Source organism: Setaria viridis, chromosome 6, assembly GCF_005286985.2.
Source record: "Setaria viridis chromosome 6, Setaria_viridis_v4.0, whole genome shotgun sequence".
In the NCBI taxonomy this organism is placed as follows: Eukaryota; Viridiplantae; Streptophyta; class Magnoliopsida; order Poales; family Poaceae; genus Setaria; species Setaria viridis.
In genome coordinates, this window is record NC_048268.2 from 36,295,652 (window position 1) to 36,314,884 (window position 19,233).

The window sequence follows — 19,233 nt, forward strand, 5'->3', positions numbered from 1 at the left end:
TAGGAGCATGCATGTGGATTATATATACTAGGCGAGAATTTGATGCTCTTGACCAGGGCAAGTTGAAGCCAGTACGTCAATTCATAGTCATGGATGCATGCATGCGGCAGAGTATGCAGTACCGATATTTCGGATTACTGTATGACAAAAGAAGAATGGCTCTCTCCTCTCCTCCTCTGAATTGCAACCAAAAGAGACAGAAGCACACACACTGTACACTGCAACAATTCCATCTCTAAGTTAACGTGCCGTTGATTAACACCTAGTGTTGCCATAATAAATTGAAGAATCATCAGGAATAAAAAATAATATAGAGCATGTTTAGCAGCACATGTAGTTGTTGTTCTTTTTAAGGAAAGGCGGCATATATATAGTTGAAGAGAAGGTCCGGCTTTATTCAGTTTTCCAGCCAAGTGGGCCATATTCCCACTTGAATCGGCCCATATGGCTACGTAGCTGCAATAATTGATTGTTTTTGTTGCAGAGGTCTGTCGACTTGTCTGTGGATGGTCGGGGCCATTTTTGGCCCAATTCGTGAGATATATAGAGCATGTTTTTTTTTGTCTTTCTATTCGCTTTCGATACTGGAGGAGTAAGGGCATTTTAAAATTTTGATGAATTATTTCAGCCTCCCACACCGTTCTTGTTGTGCAGGTGTCCATGGATATCTTTGTTTCAGAGAATTTGCTCAAAGGATTATCTAAAGCTCATGTTTTTTTTACCTCTCATGTTGTTGCAGGTCTATCTAACATGTCTCTGGATTTTCAGATGCCGTGGCATTTCCAGTCCAATTCATTAGGCTATAGCTCAATTTTTTTTTGGATCTTCCTATTTTCTCTGGATGTATTGGAGGAGTAAGAGCATTTTGAAATTTTGACCAAATATTTGTAAAAAGCTTGTGCTATCCTCGTGTTTTTTAGCCTCCCATATCGTTCAACTACTGTGGAGGTGTCCATGGTTATCTCTTTCTCGGAGGATTCTTGGATCAATGAGTGACCTAAAGCTCATGCTTTTTGCCTCACATGTTGTTGCAAGTCTGTTGGATGTGTTTATATATTTTTTTATTACATGACATTTTCGGTCCAATGCGTGAGCTACATAGCTCAAGTTTTTTATCTTTCAACCCGCTCAGAATTTTACTGATGGAGTTTGAGCATTTTCATTTTTTAGGATCTTTTGCAAAAAAGAAAAAAAATCTTGTTATACTCCCTTGGTACTAAAATGTAAGAGATTTTAGTTTTGTTCTATATCAAAATTCTTTAACTTCAATTAAGTTTGTAGAAAATATATTAACATCTACAGCACATTAATACCAAATAAACACATACATATTTCATGATGGATTTAATGAAATTAATTTGATGTTACGACGATGCATTTTTCTATAAACTTAATGTTAGAGATATTTGACTTTAAAAATAAAACCTCTTGCTTTTGGGAACGGCATGTGTACTGTAGTGCTCTTTGTTCTTGCCACACTACGGATGGGTCATTCTGCCTTTTATTTTTATTTTCAGCTTCACACACTAAAACATAAAGCACCAGTACTAACTGGAAATAAATCGGATATTATTATTGGATCACACGCCCCTTGCATTGGTACCTTGCTCTCGAAAGCGAAAATCAGTAAATTCTGTAATACTTCTGTTAAACTCATTGCTCTATCAATGAAATAGACGGTGCCTTGTATTTGCTCATGCAACAACAAAAAAATCGAGTACAACAACACACATAAGACTTGTTTCTTTTATTCATTGATGATACAAAAACATAGTACAGCATAAGCACGTGAATGCATGCTGATGATGGAAACACGCTCGGGAAAACGTTGATACACATATACGTCCACACAAAACAGTAGTGCTACATGTACATAGCTCACTCTTACACAAATACTATTGCTTGGTCATAGCCAAGAGCTAGATAGATGCATGGGTTGCATGCGCGTTGGTCGGTCACATTCTCTCAGTTCCTTCCCATGGTGCCTGTGCCAATGGGTGACGAGAGGGACGGTGGCTCCGGCTTTGATGGTGTCGGTTTGGGGCCTGGCTGGGGATCTGGCTTGGATGGTTGAGGTTGGGGTTTCGGCTCAGGCTCAGGTGTAGGTTTCGGGCTTGGCTCAGGCTTGGGTTTGGGCTTCGGTGTGGGTTTAGGATCTGGGCGGGGAACTGGCGTGGATGCCCTTGGCTTTGGTTTTTCTTCAAGTGAAGATTTGGGGTTCAGCTCAAGCTCTAGCTTTGACGGTCCCGGTTGGGGTTCGGGCTTTAGGTCAGGTTGTGGAGCAGGGTTATTCGGATCCGGTTGCGGTTCTGGCTTTGGATCAGGCTGTGGTGTTGGTTTGGGTTCCGGCTTCGGGTCAGGTTGTGGCGTGGGGTTTGGATCGGGCTGCGGTTGGGGCTTTGGGTCAGGCTGTGGTGTTGGTTTCGGTTTCGGTTTCTTGTCAGGTTGTGGCGCGGGGTTTGGATCAGGCTGCGGTTGCGGCTTCAGGTCAGGCTGCGGTTGGGGCTTTGGGTCAGGTCGTGGTGTGAGGTTTGGGTCGGGCTGCGGTTGGGGGTTTGGGTCAGGTTGTGGTGTTGGGTTTGGATCAGGCTGCGGTTGGGGCTTTGGGTCGGGCTGTGGTGTCGGGTTTGGATCAGGCTGCGGTTGTGGCTTTGGGTCGGGTTGTGGTGTTGGTTTGGGATCTGGCTTTGGGTCTGGTTGTGGTGTTGGTTTGGGATCTGGCTTTGGGTCAGGTTGTGGTTCGGGCTGTGGTGTTGGTTTGGGCCGTGGCTTTGGGTCGATCACCCTGCCATAGGCAAGGTCAGGAACACTTGCAGCAAGTGTGAGGACTAGGGCCAAGAGGAGAGCGGACCTCATCGCGCTAGCTGCCACTGGAATCGTAGCTCTCTGTGTGGTTGCTTGTGCACAGATGGCAGAGAAGGCATGGGTGATTTATAGGCATGGAAGGCGAACCGGCGCTTGACGCGCGTCCATCTCCCTGTGCGTGATTTTGCCATGGCACTAGCAGCTTGTGGATGTGCAAATCACTGTGTTCCATTGGTACTTGTTCGTTCGTACGACGTAGACACCCTGTTAGTTGGTGACGGTTTCTTTTAGGAATTGTTAACGGCAAAGTATACATATGTTGACGCTAGGTATCAGATCACGCGGTTATATTATCTGGTTAAAAGCTAGCAGGCCAGGAAAGAAGAAGAAGAAGAAGAAAAAGAACTTGGCGATCCATCTTGAGACCTAACTTTTCGAATTTGCAGTGAATGCATATATATACATCCCACGTATGTATAAGCGGATTATTATTTGGGAGGTGAGAGCTAGTGAGATTAATAAAGTTGAGGTAATAGTTGGTTAAAGCAACTTTAGCAGACCTTGGAGTCTCCATCTCAGCAATACTCGTACATGAGGCGCACTGATGGGCAAAGCAAGATAAAGAGTGAACACCACTACCGGATCGATCGGAACGGACCAGTGACAGTGTGTCAAGTGAGTAGTGGTGCGTACGCGGAGAGAGTTCTGAGTAGCTCTACTCCCTCTGTCTTTTTTTATCTGTCGTTTGAGCGACAGGTTAAAAGGGCGAGCGATAGGTAAAAAGGGACATAGGGAAGTAAATTTATCCATCTTATAAAAATAATATATAGTTAATATATTAATTAATTCTTCAATGGGTTATAGCATCGTATTGTTCGAAACATCTTCGATCTTACATCCTCTCTCGTATCCACAAAGTATGGAGCCCACTGTCTTTTCATGAGCTAGCTCGATCTTTCTCTCTTCTCCGTGTAAGCAAAATGATGAGCTAGCTGAGGATCGATGTCTCGTTGGAGAAGGCCTGAGGGATCGGAGGCGCGCGTGCGTGCGCTCTCTGTACTAGCAGCTACCGTTTGTAGCGATAGATCATCCGTATCATGATGCATCGCGCCGCGCGTGCATAAAGTAAGAAGCTTCCATCGATGGCACGATGCATCATGCATGCTGATGGTTTCCTACTTTCCTTTCCCGCCTTTACCTTCGCTTTTCCATCCATCCATCCATCCATCCAGCACCATGGGCCATCTCATCTTCCTCAGCAGTAGATAGCTAGATCTCCAATTCCATGCCGCACTGCACTGCACTGCACTGCACGCCAGTATATCCCAGCTAATTCTAACAGTTTGTAAGTTGCATTTGTTACACAGTTTTGCAACCATGGTACATATATAGGAAGCATATGATCCTGTATGCCTACGTACCTGTGACGATATGATTGTGATGGAGATCACTACCTACATACTATATAACAAGTCACGTAACTAGTAGATAGCAGCAGCATTTCATCCGATCCTTTATTTTCTTTCCTTTACCGGTCTCGGATCGGATCGGATCGGATCAAAAGGAACCAAGAAAGAGGCCGCCCAGCAGGTGAAGGATCGGACACCTGGCTCCATGATCGTAAAAAAAAGGGGGCTAATTACCATGGTGTTACATCGTTGTCATTAAATTATATATTCTATAGGCAATGCATGCACTGCATGCTCTGCACGAACAACACTTGCTAGTGTGTTTCGATATAGTGCGCTAGCTATCTGCAGCCTTCTTTTTTCCAGTTTCTATTGAATTAGTATCTTGCATGTACAGTTGTAATTTGAGCTCCCTTAACTGAGTTTGATGTGCATGCGGTTTCCCTCTTGCTCTCATCAGACTAATCCAATGCCAATGCAGTGATCCACTTTGTGGTCACTGTTTTCCTTTGGGATTTTTTTTGGACTTGGGACGGACAAAGAAGCTAGCGTCTCTGTCGGCCCAATTAGTTGTTGGATTTCACCCACAAAAACTGGCCCTACAGCTCACCAGAGTCAGATAACTTCAGCCCATACAGTTACCTGTTAGTCGTTTTTCTTCTTCTAACTGGGGAACCGTTAGAAGAACCGAAGATTGCTCCTGAATTCTCCAAACATTCTGCTCGGCAATACTTTAGTGAAATCATCTACAAGCTGATCTTTGAAAGGAATCAAACGCACATGTAGCTGCTTGTTCACAACACGCTTTCAAATAAAGTGAAAATTAATTTTTAGATGCTTAGCTCTTACATGAAAAATAAAATTTGCAGATAAATAAGTTGCACCCAAATTATCACACCATAAGCATAAGCGAGGTATTTGATCCGAAAATATACCAAGCTCTTTCATAGAGATTCTAGCAATATTATTGCGGCCTCGGTACTTGATCTACAGTTGCTTACTTCCTAGCACTCCAAAAAATCAAATTTGGACCGAAATAAAATGCAAATCCTCCTGTAGATCTTCTATCATCAACACTTTCTACCAGTCAGCACCAGAAAAGGCACTGATCAAAGTAGAGCTAGACACATGAAAATTTAGACCAATATCCAACGTATATTGAATATACAAAAATATTTTTTTCACAGCTATCCAATGAGTAGCAGTGGACACATGTTGAAACTAATATACTTTGTTAACCTAGAAAATTGGAGAGAATGCATGAGCTATAGTTGCCATGGTTCATGATGAAGTGTAGAATACTCTAAAACTAGATATTTTAGTATGGTAGAAATATAAGAAACTAGATAAGGATGAGGAGGGTTCTAGAGTTAGGATATTTTGTATGAAAGAGTGTAGAAGTTGCCACATGGCTACACCACAATGATCATAAACATCTATAAATAGAGGTGCTCCCCTCCCTCCTAGCCATACCATGGCATAAGAGGTATCAAGTAGGAGATTGCAAGGTAGCCATGTAGTGTAGTGGTATCATGGTAGGATATACACATAAAGAGTGTGCAAATGAGTCTTGTATCAAATTGAGTCCATGTTCTCTTAGATTTGGTTAGTTTATTTTCCTAGGGTGTGATCGGATGCCTGGGCTTGGTTTTGCCTGACTTAGATCTAAACCAAGCACAGCAATTCATGCAAAAAAAAATAAGCAAACAACATATAGAATAACCATTATAATGTTTATTTGCGATAATTTGAAACCTATTGTTTCAAACATTTATATTATGCATGGTTTAATAAATTACTTTTCTATAAAGTTGAAGTAGTGCTTCGCGCTGAGCTCGGTAAAGATGGTGCTGTGGTTGTTGTTGTAAGGAGTTCTGTAGTTCCGGCCTCCATTATGATTTAATGTGGCCCTAAGGATCTGGCTGGTTTTAGCAGAAATTTTCCAACCATCAACATAAGGAAGAGAATGCATGATTGTTCTGTACTGATCTTTTGGAATTTTGAACTTGGCATAGTCATGCAATTCCTTAAAGAGAGAAGGATACGAAGTTGTAGGGACTACCTGCATGAACCGTGAACATTTCACGGGCCCAAAAGTGGTTCCTCATAAGATTGGTGAGGTGGGCGATGTTTAAAGGAACACTGTGGTCATAGAGTCCTTCAACGATACGGGAGGCGAAAGAAAAATTCAAGCGAAGGCGAGCTTCCCTATCAGCAATGTTCAAATTTGTCAAAACCTCAATCCCTCTCAACTTCACTTTCCCAGCAGCAGTCAAACGAACATGTTCTTCAGCAAGGGCAGCAAAGCAGCCTCCCTCCAACTCAATCTTCCGTACTTTCTTTATCAGAGAGCGGGCAGCTTTCTTGCTTATCTCCTTCGCAAGTTCATAGCTTGCCAGTGGATCCACCTCACCTGGAAGCAAAAGTTCAGCACCATCCATCATCTACCAATCAGCTTCAACCACCAACACATTATTAGTCTTGAATTCATCCAAAGACATTGTATCATCGGTGAAAACTGCATGACCTCCAACTGGTTGAAGTAGTACATACCGATCATATGCAATGTACGATTTAGTTGTGAAAAAGTAAAAACAGGATTAAATTGATTGTAGAGCAAACAATCATTACATATGATCCACAAAGAATTTTTGAACAAAAAAAGTATAAAAGGTCCAATAAGAATTACCTGGAGGAACTTGAACTTGTGGGGGAACCTGAGCCATAGGAAGCACAGATCATACACCAGTCAAGAACAAAAGCTCAATCCATCCTGACAAAAGCTGCAGTCAAGAACCACATCAATCAGAAAGGCATGCACTAGTCAAGAACAGAAGCTGCAGGGCCACAATAATCCATACATTGAAGCACAAGTTACTACTACCATGAGTCATAATGAAAAATTATTTTGCAGATTTCAATTCCAAGTAGGAAAAAGGAATAAAGGGACTGAAACAACAAATTATTATTGAGTTAATAAAATAATTGACTGAGGCAATATCTTTACTGATCCAGCCAGAAACTAATACATGTCACTACACACTACTTGTTACATAATGCTAATTAGGATATCAATGTCCAACAAGCCGTTGGCTTAAATCTCACCCAGCCAACTACATATACCAACTGGAACAGAACACACAATTTATAGAAATATGCAAATTAGTTGTGTACCTTTAGGAGCCATTTGAATATCTCAGAACTCTCTAACTTCCTCCTGGACTGCACACAGATAAAGATCATCATGTCAGGTGGAGACATCAATGAGCTTGCACTAAGAGCAGTTTATACTATAGAATAGAAAAAGGCTGGAAGGTAACTATCAAATACTTAAGAGTAGAAGTATATTCAGTTAATCAAACATAGGATATAAGATACATGATATCAGATATTGAAATATTCAGAGATGACTGAAATATTGCAAAAGATTCAGAGATGAAACTGACACACCATTTTCTTGCTATAAGCTGCAATTTTGTCTAGAGATTACCCAAATTGAAAAATCAGGGAACTAATTTTAAAATCTTCAACATCACCAAAACTAAATCACTCCACAGCACCAAGTACAGATGGTGAGCACAGAGCAGCGACAGGATTACATTACGAGGGGGAAGCAAAAGCAGGCAATGATAAGGTAGTGTTGTTACTTGTTAGTGTGTAGGATTAGGATGTCATGAGCGACTGTTTTTTTTTATTTGTTTCGCTATTCGTCTTTTCTACAAATATTTTGCAAATAGATAAACCTACAAGTTAAATTTAAAGTACATTTGACAATAGATATAATGATACTCATTTTACTTTAATTAACTAACTTGTTCAATTGATATTGGTGGTTAAAGTTAGGTAAAAAATTAACGGCATCATATATTTAAGAACGGAGGGAGTATACAGTAGCAGCATTTCATCCGATCCTTTATTTTCTTTCCTTTACCGGTCTCGGATCGGATCGGATCAAAAGGAACCAAGAAAGCTAGAGGCCGCCCAGCAAGGTAAAGGATCGGACACCTGGCTCGATGATCGTAAAAAAAGGGGGATAATTACCATGGTGTTACATCGTTGTAATTAAATTATATATTCTATAGGCAATGCACATGTCGTTCCATACTGCATGCTCTGCACGAACAACACTAGCTAGTGTGTTTCGATATAGTGCGCTAGCTAGCTATCTGCAGCCTCGATCATCTTGCCTTCTTTTTTCCAGTTTCTATATTGAATTAGTATCCTGCATGTAACAGTTGTAATTTGAGCTCCCTTAACTGAGTTTGATGTGCATGCGATTTCTTCCCTCTTGCTCTCATCAGACGACTAATCCAATGCCAATGCAGTGATGATCCACTTTGTGGTCACTGTTTTCCTTGGGATTTTTTTGGACTTGGGACGGACAAAGAAGCTAGCTAGCGTCTCTGTCGGTCCAATTAGTTGTTGGACTTCACCCACAAAAACTGGCCAAATTAGAACTACAGCCCACCAGAGTCCGATAACTTCAGCCCATACAGTTACCTGTTTGCCGTTAATTAGATAGATAGAAAAGGTACATGGAAGAACTGGGGAAGCGCTCGTAGTTGAGCGAGCAAGATCACTGTGACGGATAAATGCATCTTTTTAATTAGAAGGAACAAATAATGTAAATTGACTATTACTATGATTAATTGGGAATAAGCAGGCTTTAGTTTTATTATGATTCAAAGAAAGGAAAAGAAAAACTTGGTACCACTAGCTAATGACAATTTGACTAGTACAGTACTAGTGATCAAAATTCAACATATTCTTGGGAGCAATAACAATGCAGAATATTTAAGCACAATCAACTCCTGGGAAAATGATGAGGCGAGAATAATCATCTGTATCGGCATTATATATATATATATATATATATATATATATTGCTGAAAAGAAAAGATACAATACAACGGGGGAGCTAGCTAGCTAGGTAAAAGCAAGGGACAATTTGAGAAAAATATGGGAGAATGAACGTGGCGTCTCGATGAAGTGGCCGCTGGAGGGCAGCACCTTGTGAGGACACAAACTAAAGAAGCATGCATGGCAACAACGACATCAGCTGACCTCCCATGTAATGTAACCCTGATGAGCATGTATATTAATTCTCTCCTACCACTTTATTTGATTTGACCGGCCACGCACCTTAATTACATTTCTATATTACTTTATAATATACCATCATTATTGACAGTGCACTACCTTTTAGTATTATACTGCTAGCTAATGCGACCTCTAGAATGCTTTGCTCAGAGCTCGATCATTCCATTCCATTTCTCGTCTCTTTTTTATTTTCTTCTACTAATCATATGCTAGTAGTGGCATCCTCCGTTTCAAATTGTAAGACGTTTTAACTTTTCTAGGTTTGTAATTTTTACTATACACCTGCATGCTCGTTCGCTTAATAATGCTTACTTTCGATCCCGAGATTGAATTTTGATTCCATCAAAGGGTCGTTGGAGCAGGCACCTGAACTTGCATAGAATACCCACTATATATGTTGATGATCGAAATTACTTGGGTGCCACGTCACACTGGTGTTAGACTTTTTTTGTCTTGCAATGTTTAACGATCCTCGCTCTCTGGAATCAGAACCTGCATACTCCCTCCATACTGGTAAAAAATAACGTTTAGGACAGCATTTAGCATACCAAGGAGTGATTAATTAGGGTAAAGTTTTCCCTGTCTACCCCTATTAAATACAGCTGTGGCTGCATTCCATACAAGAAAGTTCCACACCCTTACTGGCTAGCGCAGTGGGGGTTGGTGTCTGGTGTTGAGAGCGTGCGGGTTCGACTCCCCACTGTCTCCATTTTTTTTGTAGTTTTAGCGCATTTTGCATGGCACCGTGCAGCGGCGCATTTTGCATGGCTTGCGCGCGGCCTGGACGATTTCGCGCTGCATGCATGGCGCTTCTACTACTCCAGCCCCGCTTCTTTTTGGCAAAACACACTGGTTGCCGCTTCTTTTTTTTTCTTTGCGCGCGTTTTGAGCGTTTGGTTGCGCGCGTTTTACCAAAAACAGTTCGCGCATTGGACCTTTGGGTTCCAGCGGCCGCCTGGCTATTTATTCCCTTGTTGCATGCGCCTGTGTACTAGACTGTTCATTTGCTAGAACCAGCTGAACACATGGCCAGCAGTTCCATTCGCCTGTAGTATTAGAACCAGTAGAACGCATAGCCAGTTCGTTTGCTAGCTTTGATCTAAACGTCCCTGTAGTAGAAGATGACAATGGCAATGCAACCTTCGATCTCAACGAGCCTGTACTGGAGGATGTCAACGACAACGGTAAGTTTCCTTCTGCATATGATATGATTTGATGGGATTCCATCTCCACGGCATATGATTTCATATCATCATTTACTTTTTTGACAGGAATCGATTTGAACTTGCCTCTAGACGAATATGGCGCGGTTAATTTTGATTTTCTAGAAAACATTGCTGGTAAGAATTTTTTGTTGCAACAAGCATTTCATATCCTTGGTTCCTTGCTGTTTTTTAATGTGTTCTTTTACAACTAGAACATGCTCCCGTTCAAGGGAACCAACGGAGGAAAGACATGCCCGAAGAAGTCAGAAAACAAGTTTTCCAAGCTTTGTTGACAAGAAGCAAGAATGGAGGACTAGGCAAGAATGATACGACAGATGTTGCTGCTCAGTTTGGTCTACACATTCGTGCAGTTCAGCGCCTGTGGAAGAAAGGTAAAATACCACTTGCAAATAACATTCCAGTTGACCTTGGTAGTCGAAAGAAGGGTAGAGTTGGTCGTAAGGCATCTCCTGTTGATTTGGAACAATTGCGTAGCATTCCTCTCAAGGAAAGAATGACCATAGAAGATGTTTGCACCAAACTTAACATGAGCAAATGGACAATACAAAGGCATTTGAAAAAAGGTTTGCTTAGGCGCCACTCTAGTAGCATCAAACCATATCTCACGCAAGCTAACAAGAAGGCTAGATTAAAGTGGTGTGTTGACATGGTTATGAGGGATTTGCTAGCTGATCCAAGGTTTAAGGATTTGTATGACTATGTGTTCATTGATGAAAAATGGTTCTACCTCTATCAAAAATCTGAAAAATATTATTTGCTACCCGACGAAGATGATCCCCATCGGACTTGTAAGAACAAGAACTACATCCCTAGGCTTATGTTCTTGTGTGTTGTTGCTCGGCCAAGGTTTAGGGATGGGAATTGTATTTTTGATGGTAGGATTGGTTGTTTTCCACTTGTTCGATATGAACCGGCTATGAGAGGTAATGAGAGAACCGGCCGTGTCCGTGGAGACTTGGTTATGAAGCCCATAGCTTCGATTACTAGAGAAGTGATTAGAGATTTCATGATCAACCAAGTGTTGCCTGCCATTCGAACCAAATGGCCAAGAGAAGATGTGGGCAAACCAATCTACATTCAACAAGATAATGCATCTACCCATTTGAAATTGGATGATCCGGATTTTTGTGAGGCAGCTAAGCAAGAAGGATTCGATATTCGCCTAGTTTGTCAACCACCCAATTCTCCAGATTTCAACATTCTTGACTTGGGTTTTTTTCGTGCTATTCAAGCAATTCAATACAAGAAGAATGCAAAAACAATAGAAGAGCTAGTTCCAGCAGTGCAAGAGGTAATTTGATCAAATTGTTCACACATGTTTCATTGTTTCATCAACTACAAATTTGCTCATCCATTCATTCATTTGTTGCACACTTGTTTTGTAGGCATTTCTAGATTACTCGGCAAAGAAAGCTAATCGAATGTTTGTAACACTACAAAGTGTTTACATTGAAGCTATGAAGGTGAAGGGATGCAATAAGTTCAAGATTCCTCACATGAACAAAAATACACTAGAAAGAGAAGATCGGCTGCCAACTTCTATCCCTTGTGAACCATCTTTGCTTCACGAAGCCGAGGCTACTCTTGCTGCACCAAACAATTAGAATGATGCTAGTTAGCTTAAGTAGTAGAGACATCCTTGTAAAAGTTAATGAGAACTCAAGCTTGTTATCTTACTGATGCTTTGGCGTCATCCTTCGCGGCTGCTAGCTTCTCGTCGAGCATCTTGATCACGTGTGCAGGTACCTCGATAGAATTTCCATGCATCACGACATTGTTGGGATCGGGAATGAAAATCTCGCAGTCGAACTCGTCGAGGCCGTAAAGCATGGCGCCGAGTTCGTACTCCATGTGGACGAGACCGCAGCGAGAACACGGCCAAAACACCGAGTGCGCACGATTCCATGCTTCGCGGTCCTCATGGACGAGATGACAGCGACCACATGTAAAAGCGCCCGGCGGCAAGGAATCCGGCACCATCTCGGAGTCCGGCGCGAGCTCCTGCAACTCCGGCGTGATGGAGTCCAGCACCATCTCCTGCGACACGGCGATGGAGTCTGGCACGAAGGACTCCAGCAGTGAGTCTGGGACGATCTCCATGGCAAGAGAGAGCTTCATGGTGGAATCCGGCGCCACCTCCTCGGACACGACGGAGTCCAGCGCCATCTCCTGCGGCACGACGGAGCGGACCGGCGAGCGTGAGTGGCGCGGCGAGCGGACCGGCGAGCGCGAGCAGCGAGCAGCGAGCGGCGCGGCTAGCGGCGCGGCGAGCGGCGAGCATGAGCGGCGCAGCGAGCAGCGAGGCGAGCGCGAGCAGACCGGCGAGCGCGAGCGGCGCGGCGAGCGGACCGGCGAGCGCGATGAAGCCATGCGCGCGACGAGCGGACCGGCGAGCGCGAGCAGCGAGCGGCGCGGCGAGCGGCGCAGCGAGCAGCGAGGCGAGTTGGGGCCAAGCACGAGCGGCGCAGCGTGCAGCGATGCGAGCTGGTACTCGAGCGGCGCGCGGTTTTAAGACGCAGACGACCACACGAGAGGGCGAGCGTCGCACGCGCGGCGTGAATCGAGGCGAGCGTCCCACGCGCGGCGCTGAGTAACTGCACGCAGAGATCGATGAGCCAGGGGCAAACAAGTCCAGGGGAGGCGCTGCGGCGCTACAACGACGTTTTATCCGCAAACTGCGTGAGGAGCCAGGACGTCGTTTTATTTGTATACGGAGGGAGTATATGAATTGTCCATGGCGTGGGGCCCACCGACCACCAACGACGACGGTCAAACGGGCTTCCGTCCGTCGAATATTCGGCCGTGGCGCCATCAAGATCCTTGGTTGGCGGCGTATAAATAGCGGCCGCCCCAGAGCAACCAACCAGGCAAGCATGGCTGGCGGCGACCTGCAGGTGCTGAGCGCGCTCGACGCCGCCAAGACGCAATGGTACCACTTCACGGCCATCGTGGTCGCGGGGATGGGCTTCTTCACCGACGCCTACGACCTCTTCTGCATCTCCCTCGTCACCAAGCTCCTCGGCCGCATCTACTACCGCGTCGACGGCTCCCCGGCCCCCGGCACCCTCCCGCCGCACATCTCCGCCGCCGTCAACGGCGTCGCATTCGTCGGCACCCTCTCAGGGCAGCTCTTCTTCGGCTGGCTGGGCGACAAGCTCGGCCGTAAGAAGGTCTATGGCATGACGCTCATGCTCATGGTCCTCTGCTCCGTCGCGTCGGGGCTCTCCTTCGGCCACACGCCGGCCTCCGTCATGGCCACGCTCTGCTTCTTCCGCTTCTGGCTGGGGTTCGGCATCGGCGGCGACTACCCGCTCTCCGCAACCATCATGTCCGAGTACGCCAACAAGAAGACGCGGGGGGCCTTCATCGCCGCCGTCTTCGCCATGCAGGGCTTCGGCATCATGGCCGGCGGCCTCGTGGCCATCGTCGTGTCCGCCGCGTTCAAGGTCCGCTTCCCGGCGCCGGCGTACGCCGCCGACCCCGCCGCCTCGACGCCGCCGCAGGCCGACTACGTGTGGCGGATCATCCTGATGCTGGGCGCGATGCCGGCGGCGCTCACCTACTACTGGCGCACCAAGATGCCCGAGACGGCGCGGTACACGGCGCTGGTGGCCAGGAACGCCAAGCAGGCGGCCGCCGACATGTCCAAGGTGCTGCAGGTGGAGACCATGTCTGCCTCTGGCGCTGCCGCTGCAGATGAGGATCAGCAGGCCGCCGGCAATGCAAATGACGACGACCACAAACAGAAGCAGAAGGAGAAGCAGTTCGGGTTGTTCTCGGGTGAGTTCGTGCGGCGTCACGGTCTCCACCTCCTGGGCACGTCGGCGACGTGGTTCCTGCTGGACATCGCCTTCTACTCGCAGAACCTGTTCCAGAAGGACATCTTCGCGGCGGTGGGGTGGATCCCCAGGGCGGCGACCATGAGCGCGCTGGAGGAGCTCTTCCGCATCGCCCGGGCGCAGTCGCTGATCGCGCTGTGCGGCACGGTGCCGGGCTACTGGTTCACGGTGGCGCTGATCGACGTGGTGGGGCGCTTCAAGATCCAGATGATGGGCTTCTTCTTCATGACGGTGTTCATGCTGGGGATGGCCTTCCCGTACCAGCACTGGACGAGCAACCACGTCGCCGGCTTCGTCGTCATGTACGGCTTCACCTTCTTCTTCGCCAACTTCGGGCCCAACGCCACCACCTTCATCGTGCCCGCGGAGATCTTCCCGGCGAGGCTGCGGTCGACGTGCCACGGCGTCTCGGCGGCGTCGGGGAAGCTGGGCGCCATCGTGGGCTCCTTCGGGTTCCTGTACCTGGCGCAGAGCAAGGACCCGGCCAAGACGGAGCACGGGTACCCGGCGGGCATCGGCGTGCGCAACGCGCTGTTCCTCCTCGCCGGCTGCAACGCCCTGGGCCTGCTCTTCACGTTGCTGGTGCCCGAGTCCAAGGGCAAGTCGCTGGAGGAGATGTCCGGCGACAACGACCACGACAACCGCACCGTCCCCGTGTAGCCGGTTATTAATGGTGACGTGGCTTGCATGGCAGGGACGAGCCCCTTCGATCAGGCCGAGGTTGTTGAAGTCGTCGTTTGTCATTGTTCTCGTTTTCAGTTGATCCATCGATATGATCAACGTAGCTTTCCGCTTAAAAGCACGTGCTCCTAAATAATCAGAGGCGCCAGCAATGTGGTGATGTGATGTAAGGGCATGTTCAACAGTTTAGACGGCTGCCGTCTACAGGTCACATGCTTTGTTAACCAAGAATGCTAAATTAAGTCTGGTGAGTGTAAGGTATTGTAGTGCTCCTACAGCACTTCTATATCGTGTGCTGTCCTCCAAATTCAACGGATCTCCTTCATGCTTCAAAAGCTTCTCGCTGGTAGACAATGGAGTCGAGGATGGTTTGCAATTTACCATACAAGCTTGTTTTAAACCATAGATAGCTTTATCCAACTTGCACACAAGATGCAAAGCTCCCTTGCTTTCAAAAACTGGAGGTTGTCTCATATACACCTCTTCTTCCATAACACCATGAAGAAACACGTTCTATACATCTAACTGTTTAAGGCACCATCTATTGAAATATGCAATGCATACTTGGAATATTCTAAAAGATTGTGGAGATCTTAAAAGACTAACTTTGCCATGTATAAGGATAAGATCATAACAAGGTAAGAAGGTTCTACAAAATTGGAGAGAATGTATGAGCCATAGTTGCCATGGTTCATGGTGAAGTGTAGAATACTCTAAAACTAGATATTTTAGCATGGTAGAAATATAAGAAACTAGATAAGGATGAGGAGGGTTCTAGAGTTAGGATATCTTGTATGGAAGAGTGTGGAAGTTGCCACATGGTAACACCACAATGATCATGAACACCTATAAATAGAGATGCTCCCCTCACTCCTAGCCATACCATGGCATAAGAGGTATCAAGTAGGAGATTGCAAGGTAGCCATGTAGTGTAGTGGTACCATGGTAGGATATACACATAAAGAGTGTGCAAGTGAGTCTTGTATCAAATTGAGTCCATGTTCTCTTAGATTTAGTTAGTTTATTTTCTTAGGGTGTGATTGGATGCCTGGGTTTGGTGTAGCCTGACTTAGATCTAAACCAAGCAAAGCAATTCATGCAAAAAGAATAAGCAAACAACATATAGAATAACCATTATAATGTTTATTTGTGATAATTTGAAACCTATTGTTTCAAACATTTATATTATGCATGGTTTAATAATTACTTTTCTATAAAGTTGAAGTAGTGGTCCTCTAAGTTCCATCCTTCGGTGTGTGAGGTTCCTTCTTCGGGTGCTGGGCCTTTAGTTCCACCCGCCGTAAGGTCTTCTCGTATGTCTATTGGTGTTGAAGCTGAAAAGATGCAGGAGGAGGAGGCTGCTTGTGGGATGGAGATAGTCATTGTTGATCAGAATAAGGAGTTTTTTGAGAGCAAGAAGGGAGGCAAAGAGTTGTTGAAGTTTCTAGGTGAAATGGATGAAGTGTTAAAGACAACCGTTTCCTTAGTCAAGAAGCATAAAGAGCATCTGGACGATCTTTGCGAGCAGGCTGATTTGTTGCATAGTACTATTTTGGATGAGTCATGCTCTAGCTGTGGTTCTTCTCATATGGGGTTTCCTTTAGATTCTCGAGATGACATCTGCAAGTTGACACTCCAGTCAGACTCTCGCAGGAAGATCGTTATTCCCTATCCGTATCGTTGCAAGACTTGACTACTGCTCAAAGGTTGATTTTCCAGCGCCTTGGTGATAGGCTTTTGAAGAGGTTGATGAAATATATATCTCCTTTTGTTATCCAAAATAGCCGGCCTGACGTACCTCTTGCCAAGGCTATTGCTTTGAGGAGGAAGATTGCTGCTGATGATTTTTTGAAAGAGTAATTTTTATTCTCTCTGTTTCCTTTTAGTAATTTATTATGGCTATGTCTGATTTCATTTTTTTGTTTTGCAATCTATGTTGTAATTGTCTATTTTTTTGCCGTTCCATTATCTTCATTTGCAATTGTTGTAGTTTTTATGTTGCAAATGTACTACTCTATTTGTTGCATTTGCAATGTGTTGTCCCTCAATTTACTTTGCAGTGTTTGATTTTTTTTGTTTCATTGTTTTTTTGGCAGTACAATCTTGATTGAGTTTGCTCTTTACGTTTCCCTTACTGGTGCGGACCTGCTTACCAGCTTTGCTGATGAAGCTGAAGGGGAGATTATGGTTGTTGACTTTTTGGTCCACTATTTAAGGCACGATGATATTGTTCATAAGGTGGATTCTGTCGGCTACAGAATTTTCCTCACTACTAATTTCTTTGTGAGTTATTTTTTGTATTTTGATTTTTTTCCATATGTAATTTTTTTATTTTTTTCTAGTAAATCATTGTCCTCTTGTCGCTTAATTTATTTTTTCATTCTTTTTTTTAGGATGCTGTGTCAGAGTGTTAAAGAATTTTAGATGATAATTCATCTTTGACGCCTGAGTTTGTTAATGTGTGTAATGTTCTCAGATCTCAGATTGTTAACTATGATCTATCCAAAGCAAAACTGGTTGGCACTCTCCTACACACTCTTAATTTTTTGTTCAGTTCTCTAGCAATCCACGATGTTTCAATCTTTGTTCCAATCAGGGATGGTTCTCACTATTTTGTCTACTGTTGTTTTTTTTTGCAGATCTTTGTTCCAATCAGGGATGGTCGTCACTATTTCCTCTACTGCTTCAACTTCTTGCACCGCCGCGTAGATGTTCTTGATTCTGATGACTACTTGATTAGCTGTATTGACCAATTTGAATGCCACGAGGCTGCTTTTGCCAAGATCCCTATCATTGATGCTGCATTCCAGCAACTTTCGAACTGTAAACTTTTTCGAGTTCATAATTGGAAGAAGCCTTTCGTCCAAGTAACTAAGCAGGCACTCCCTAACGATTGTATGTTCTTTATGTGGAAGTACATGGAGTACTATGATGGGGAGAAGCTAGTTAAAGATATCAACCCGGTGAGTTTCTTTTCTTCCTCTTTTTCGTTCTGTTTTTATTTTTGCATTTTTTTCAGGTTGTTTTGTTACCTGTCATGTGTATTAACTTTTCAAATTCATCTGTTCTTTTTTTTTCTTTGGTGTTGTAGTTCAGGGGTCGATTTACAGGTGCGAGCTGATGCACTACCTAATGTTCCAACCGCTCAATGGTGCTGAGCTTCCTGACTGTCTTGATGTATTTAGAGTTGGTGGACGTCGTATTGAATGGGACAGTGGTAGTAGTCAGTAGATAATTTCATGTTGTTTTGTTTTTAACATCGACCAAATCGGGCAGCCCACGGCCTGCGCCAGGCCTAATTCGTTTCCTCGAGGCCCAAATTGTTGACCCATGTCAGCAAAAAGGTCCGACGCTGATGGGCTAAAATTTTTGCATGGTTGTCCGTGTGATGGGCTTCTGGCACTTTCACATGGTTTGTCCGCATGTAATTGGGCCGTTGTGGGCTTTACAGTTATATGCTTTATACAGTTTTCGAGTTATATGCTTTATACAGTTTTCGGAAGTTATATAGGACAGGAAATCATATCCATCTAGCTTTTGATTTAGAGAAAGACCTATCTGCAGAATTCAAACAATTATATTAGCTAGGTTCCATACTCTTTAGGTGATGAGTGTTTCACTTAGAGGTGAGAAACACAAATGTGTCACTTGAATCACTTTCCAGGGACACAAGGCTGTATGGAGAACATAAGAAGGCATCAGAAATTGTAAAATAGGTTGCCTAGGCTGTATGGAGAACATAAGGATGTCTCCGGAGAGCGGGCCGGTGGGAGGCGAGGACGCCGGTGCAGGTGCGATCGGAGAGCTTGAGCAGTTGAGAGGGAGGTGGAGGGCTGAGGAAGAAGAATGGATCAGAAGAATCGGGAGGGAGGAAGAATGGCCAGGAGGACTGCGGGAAGCACCAACCAACTCTGCTACTCCATCCCTGCCTGGCTGACACTTGGAAATTCCTTTGTCGTTGTGGGCTTCTCTTCTCCTCAGCCCAGCAGCTAAAAAGGAAGGAAGGGCTTTTTTTTTTCTTTTTTGATTCAGAGTCCATGCATTTTCAGTAGTCAGTAGCAGTGAGCAACAGACCATTTCGAGGCGCTGCTTCTCCGTCAGTACATTATACTCCCCCAATTATTAGGCAATGCAGAAGATGCATGCATGCACGCTGGTACTGGAAAAGGGCCA

At 44.7% G+C, this 19,233-nt stretch overlaps 2 protein-coding genes across 2 annotated transcripts; one reads left to right on the forward strand and one right to left on the reverse strand.

Moving 5' to 3' along the window:
- Positions 1 to 1,718: 1,718 nt before the first annotated feature.
- On the reverse strand, positions 1,719 to 2,915 carry LOC117859729 (uncharacterized). The gene has a single exon (XM_034742909.2). The coding sequence runs from the start codon at positions 2,854 to 2,856 to the stop codon at positions 1,966 to 1,968; it is 891 nt and encodes a 296-aa protein (XP_034598800.1). The 5' UTR covers positions 2,857 to 2,915; the 3' UTR covers positions 1,719 to 1,965.
- Positions 2,916 to 13,413: 10,498 nt separating this feature from the next.
- On the forward strand, positions 13,414 to 15,348 carry LOC117861272 (inorganic phosphate transporter 1-6). Its single transcript, XM_034744800.1, has one exon. It carries the CDS (start codon positions 13,414 to 13,416, stop codon positions 15,037 to 15,039), a length of 1,626 nt encoding a protein of 541 aa, XP_034600691.1. The 3' UTR covers positions 15,040 to 15,348.
- Positions 15,349 to 19,233: the final 3,885 nt, after the last annotated feature.